General features: G+C 46.6%; 1 protein-coding gene across 1 annotated transcript; it reads right to left on the bottom strand.

The window, feature by feature from the left end:
- Window positions 1-4378: 4378 nt before the first annotated feature.
- On the bottom strand, window positions 4379-6229 carry LOC135208316 (collagen alpha-1(I) chain-like). Its single transcript, XM_064240419.1, has one exon. It carries the CDS (start codon window positions 6227-6229, stop codon window positions 4379-4381), a length of 1851 nt encoding a protein of 616 aa, XP_064096489.1.
- Window positions 6230-6909: the final 680 nt, after the last annotated feature.

Raw genomic sequence — 6909 nt, 5'->3', positions numbered from 1 at the left:
ATATATATACTATATATATATTATATATTATATATATCTGTATATCTGTATATATATATATATATATATATATATATATATATATATATATATATATATATATATATATCTGTATATATATATATATATATATATATATATATATATATATATATTATATATATATATATATATATCTGTAGATATATATATATATATATATATATATATATATATATATATATATATATATATATTATATATATATATATATATATATATATATATATATATATATTATATATATATATATATATCTAGCTATATATATATATGTGTGTGTGTGTGTGTGTGTATTATAGCTGGAGGGATGTGAAGGCCTTTAAAAAAAGGCCAGACAGCTGCTCTTACTAGTTTTATCAGCATCTCGTACAGTATTTATTCCTTAAGTTTGACTATTGCCATGGAAAGGCATTACACAAGTTCCTTGTATGGACTGCAAAATTACAGTACTCTCCTTTGTGACAGAGTCGTCCAAAGACCTAAAAGAGAGAGGCTTCTTTAGGGCTTGATCCACCCTCTCCATACAGAAAAAAGTGGCGTAGGAATATCTGACAAAAACCGAATTCGCTGGTTTAATAAGGTAGCCCAACCCATCTCTTCTTTTGACCATCATAACTTCAATTAGGTGGTTAAGGTACATTTCCATATATCTCAGTGGGATATATGGGAATTCGGTCAGGTTAGGTGGTGGGATCGCCTCCAGTGAGGTTAGGACTGGGACTTTAGGTTAGGATTAGTTAGTATGGTTACGGGAGAGGAAGTTAGTTTATCACATATTCCCGTTGAAGTTAGTTTTTGTAGTGCAACGTCGTGCGTTTTCAAAGTTTTTGTTAATGATTTTTTCTCTACATATTCATATGGTCTGTAATTCTGAGGGTACCCGTCCACTCAAAAACTGTGGATTTCAAAAAGTCAGTGATACTGTGCATTTTAGGGCCATCTAATTGAGTTTCGTTGATAAAATCTTACCAAAGCATCGGATGTGGATTGTATTTTGGAAATAGCTATTTGAAGCCAAGGCCTAATTGGCAAAAACATACATAGATGTCCAATGTTATAGTAAATTAAAGCAATTTAAAGGGAAACTTAGCTAAATCCTGCAGGCTCGTGGATAGAGGCTAGTAAAACGTCATTACTAAAGGTCCTCCCACTCATTGATACTATAGAATGACGTTCTTTACTAAACACCCCGCCCATATACGTCATGAATGAAGACTCAGATGTTGGTAGTGGTAGTACATGGAATTTTTATAGTGTTTCACACACTCAAACACCTACCCTACATACTCTATAATATTGTCGATGAGTCATGTCTCTAAGCAGAGTACAATAAGGGAATGGGCATCAATTGAAAATATTAAACGTGTAATAGGCTACAGTTCCATGGCGCAATTCACGTTCCCTTTAACTTGAAATATGCACCAAGTCTTACATGCACTCGTGAAAACCATTGTTATCCTGGAGTTTCTGTTGCTTTATATTCTCTCAAAAGGTTCCAGTTCACGTGTACCTGCTTAGTCCTGCTAAATAAATGCAACATAACGCAAGTGTTCTATAGCTTTAATTTCCTTAGTGCATAATCAATCCATGAAAATCCACAGTGCTTAATACCTATAGCAGACTATATTTCCTTTCACTACTTTATTTGTGTGCCTCAGAGTAAGATTTTTTTTATACGCTTGATTCATTTACTTGAAATTGACATTGACAATTGTGGAAGGGTTTTTGAGTCTTTATCAGTGAGGTTATGTATTCCGGTTTTATCTATTTATTTATTTAGCATATGACACGTGCGATTTTTTTCTTTGTTGCATACTGAAAAATCACGCAACACGAAAGCAGTCTTGCAGCCATGAGAACAATTTGCTAGGCTTACCACAGGTGAAGCCGCAATCACGTATAACTTGTCTTTGACCTATGAATGATCGGCTGCCCTCGTCTTGTCGTCGGCGGTGTTTACTGTCTGATGTCATACTTACGTCACAGCTAGCCTCTCTCTGGGTACTTAGTAAATTTAACTAAGCTTCCCTTTAAATGTCTTTTTATTTACTTACAAGGTAACGACACCCGACCTTTCTTTTTTGTTAGTGATTCCCATTCAATTCACGGGACTTTGAAATCAAGGGCTCGGTGTGTGATCCAGATCCACCACTAGTTATGTCTAACTAAAGCAAAATATTATTTCTGCCTCATTCCTTTTCTCTGAAATTCAGATTTATGCAAGAAGCATTAATGTTATGAAATGAGAACTCTATGTTTAGTTAACTTACGCATGCAACAAATTAAAGGTAATGATGACACGGTAACTCTGTACCATAGTAACACTGTGGATAAAGAGTTTATGAATCCTTGCGTGTTGTAACGAGGGCGGTGATTGGTGGACTAGAGTAGCATCCGGTTTCTGCATTTTGTTAGGTTTACGTGTTGGGTTAAATCAATTAGACTGAGCTTGCAAGGCTCTGATGTTTATTGGTCATATTGTATCACTTTCATTGGAAAATTTAAGATTTTGTCTCGTCGGGAACTTTAGTACTTGTGAGAACGTTTCTTTGAGGGATGACAGTCACAATGAGGGAGTGTATTGGACACTGCAGGTCGTCCACAAGTGAAAACCACAAGGCAATCAGTCCAGCAGCACAGTGTTGCCGATGTATCTGCATCAAGTTTCCGCAAGCGCTTTGTTACGTTTTTCATGCGAGGATTGTTTACTTTTGGCCTTCTATACGAAAACAAAGAATGCGAAATTCTCACCTTACTCGGTAAGCTAAATTATTTAATTTTCTAATTGTGAACAATGTTTCATCCGAGTCTGTCACTGATATGTGTAATATCTGAATCAACGTGTTCGTCACTATTTGACCATATAATTATGCATTGTTCCTCGGCATCATTATTAACATTTTGAGGCTGCCTGTCACATAATATAAAACTATTGTCTTGCTCATTTTCACTTTTTTTTTCATCAGCTTCGTCTGAAAATGAGTAATCTTCAGGAAAAAAAAGACTTTTCATATGTAATCATATGAATCCACTAATTCATTGTCGTCCTGAGTTTCACAAATTTCAACTTCAGTTTCTTCCTTGGAAAATTGCAGTTTTCTGGGGAAAAAAATTCCATATATAATCACGCGATTTCCGGCCACTCATGTTTTCTTCATTTATAGGCCATCTGCTGTACATGGTCACTATAGAGTATCGAACGGAATAAAACAATGAACTCATATGCATGATAATGGATTGGCGATCTGGGAAGATGGAATACTTAGTCCGCATAATTATGATTGCTTGATCTTTACGAGTTTTGCAGAGATGCAGGTATATATAATAATAAAAGTTTCATTGTCTTATGAAACGTGAGCTCCAAAGATATATTTTTGAAACTCTGGACATTACCTTTGTACATAGCAAATTAATTAAAAGCGAGAATTCTGGCACTGAAAAGCCTTCGTTGAAAAATACTGAGTATCGCACTTGTTTAGTTGTCAGCGTACTACCTACTAGCGATAAAAACTTTATTCACATAGGAGATTGTGGAGGTAATTGATCACTTGTTTACTGCACTTATTCGTAGGATATGATGATCATGAACTTCGCACATAGGGATTTGAACGATTTATATGAATTTCGTTATACTTACTAATATTACTAATATACATATTATATATATATATATATATATATATATATAGATATATATATACATATATATAATATATATATATATATATATATATATATATATATATATATATATATTAGTAATATTACTTAAGTATAACGAAATTGATATAAATCGTTCAAATCCCTATGTGCGAAGTTCATGATCATCGTATCCTACGAATAGGTGCAGTAAACAAGTGATCAATTATCTTTTATAATATTGTATTTGAATGAGATATGTTTTTAAAAGTAAAATAATATTGCAATTTGTATATAATAAATTTACATGAATGCGCCATGAAGAATTGTTGCAAAAATTGCAGATGAGGAATCCGCATCGGCATACAAACTTGGATAGCCCGCCCGTCCCGGGACGTGATGGCGGGCCTTACCCGCCCATCCGGGGACACGTGGCAGGCCTCGCCCGCCCGTCCCAGGACTTTGGGCAGGCCCTGCCAGCCCGTCCCCGGACACGTGGCGGGCCCCGCCCACCTGTCCCAGGATGCGTGGCGGGCCCTGCCCACCCATCCTGGGATGCGTTGTGTGCCCCACCAGCCTGTCCCCGGAACGCATGGTGGGCCCCGCCTGCCCATCTTGTGACACGTGGCAGGCCTCACCTGCCTATCCAGGGACACATATCAGGCCTCGCCCACCCGTCCCGGGACATGTGGGGGCCTCACCTGCCCGTCCCAAGACGCGTAGCAGGCCACGCCTGCCCGTCCCGGGATGAGATGGCGGGCCCCGCCCACCCATCCTTGGACCCATGGCGTGCCCCAGAAGCGTGAGGGGGCACCGCCCGTCCTGGGACACTTGGCAGGCTCCGTCCGTCTGTCCCGGGACACGTGGCAGGCCTCGCCTGCCCGTCCCGAGACACATGGCAGGCCTCACCCACCCGTCCTGGACACATTGCGGGCTTTACCCGCCCGTCCCATGACAAGTGCGGTCCTCGCCTGCCCGTCCCGGGACACGTGTCAGGCCTCACCCACCCTTCCCGGGACAAGTGGCGGACCTCGCCCGCCCATCCCGGGATACGCGGCGGGCCTCGCCCACCCGCACTGGGACAAGTGGTAGGCCTCACCACCCGTCCCGTGACACGTGGCGGGCACCGACCGCCCGTCCCAGGACACGTTGTGGGTGCTGCCCGCCTGTCCTGGGACACGTAGCGGGTGCCACCCGCCCGTCCCAGGACACGTGGCGGGCCTCGCCCACCTGTCCCGGGACATGTGGCAGGAGCTGCCCACCCCTTCCCAGGACACAGCGAGCACCGCCCGCCCGTCCCGGGACACGTGGTGGGCGCCGCCCCCCAGTCCCGGGACTCGTGGAAGGCCTTGGTCCCAGGAAAAGTAGCGGGCCTTCCCCGCCTGTCCCGGAAAAGAAAACTTAGCGGGCCTTGCCCGCCCGGCCCCGGGACGTGGCGGGCCTCACCCGCCCGTCCTGTGACAAGTGCGGTCCTCGCCTGCCCATCCCGGGACACGTAGCAGGCCTCGCCCACCTGTCCCGGGACACGTTGGCGGGCGTCGCCCGCCCATCCTGGGATAGTGGCGGGCCGGGCACCGCTTGTCCTAGGGACACATGGCGGGGGTTTGGGAGCGGTGGGGGGGGCTGTACACGCCTGGGAAACGTGGCGGGTGCCGCCCACCTGTCCCGGGACACTAGCGGGCGCCACATCTCCTGGACATGTGGCAGAAGCTGCCCGCCCCTGCCCCTTTCCCAGGGGACACATAGCGAGCACCACCCACCCGTCCCCGGGACACGTGGCAGGTGCTGCCACCACCCCCCACTTTTGTCCTGGGAAAAGTAGCGGGCCTTGCCTGCCCGTCCCGGGAAAAGCTGCAGGCCTTTCCCGCCCGGCCCAGGACACGTGGCAGCTGCCGCCCACCCGTCCCAGGACACGTGGCGGCCTCGCCTGCCCATCCCAGGACACGTGGTGGGCCTCGCCCGCCCGTTCCAGGACATGTGGCGGGTCACGCCCGCCTGTCCCAGGAAATGTGGAGAGCCACGCCCGCCCGTCCCGGGGACACGTGGCGGGCCTCGACCACCTGTTCCAGGACACGTGGCAGGCCTTGCCTGCCTGTCGTAGGACGCGTGGCGGACCCCACCTGCCCGTCCCGGGACGCGTGGCGAGCCCCGCCCACACCTGTCCCGGGAGGGCATGGCTGGCCCCACACCCATCCCAGGATGCATGGCGAGCCCCGCCTGCCCATCCTGGGATGCGTGGCAAGCCCGTCTCTGGACGCTTGGCGGGCCCTGCACGCCCATCCCAGGCCGCTGGCGAGCCCACCCACCCACCCCAGGACGTGTGGCGGGCTCTGCCTCCCCGTCCAGGGACGCGTGGCGGGCCGGGCCCCGCCCTCCCGTTGCGGGATGCGTAGCAAGCCTGCCGCCCAATCCCGGAACCATGGTGGGACCCGCCCGCCCGATCCTGGAACACGTGGCGAGCCACCCCGCTTGCCCGTCCCAGGATATGTGGCGGCCCCTGCCTGCCCGTCCCGAGAGCATGGCGAGTCCCGCCCGCCTGTCCCGTCATATTCTTAGAACCAGAATATGCCACTGACTCCTTCCAATTCTCTTGGGGCTTCTCTGAATCCTTTCAGTTCTCCTGAGGGTTCTCTGAATCGTTTCAGCTCTCCTGGGGCTTCTCTCAATCCTTTCAGTTCTCTTGGGGCTTCTCTGAATCTTTTTCAGTTCTCCTGGGGGCTTCTCCGAATACTTTCAGTTCCCCTGAGCTTCTCTGAATCCTATGCTTCTTCTCCTGGCACTCCACCAATCCTGTCATTTTCCTCACGCTTTCTTCAATCCTCCCATCTTCCTTTCCCTTTCACGAATCAATAAAACTCTTAAGAAAACATTTTAGCCATATTTATTTCCTGCAACTTCAACTTCCTTCAAAGATCAACAAAGCAAACTTATTACAGATAACATTAAACTTTCTATACAACAAACATTCTCCTCAAATTTTTCACATCTCATCCGTCTTTGAGGCCAGTGCCATTCCTTGAAGATCGCGCCATTCCTTGGAGATCGTGCCATTCCTCGAAGACGGACAGCTGCTCCATTTCAGTTTCCAGTTTTCTTTTATTTCCCAGGCGTCTGTTTTTCTTCTGCAGGTTCTTCAGGTTGTAAACCAATTTCTCCTTTGCTCCTCGCAGCTGGTCCCAAGCCTTATCTTCCAAGCTTTTTGTTCCGTTTGCCCTGGACAGTCTTCCT

Source organism: Macrobrachium nipponense, chromosome 35 (assembly GCF_015104395.2).
Source record: "Macrobrachium nipponense isolate FS-2020 chromosome 35, ASM1510439v2, whole genome shotgun sequence".
Lineage (NCBI taxonomy): Eukaryota > Metazoa > Arthropoda > Malacostraca > Decapoda > Palaemonidae > Macrobrachium > Macrobrachium nipponense.
The sequence above is the reverse complement of the archived record's forward strand: the minus strand, read 5'-3'. Positions and strand labels throughout refer to the sequence as shown.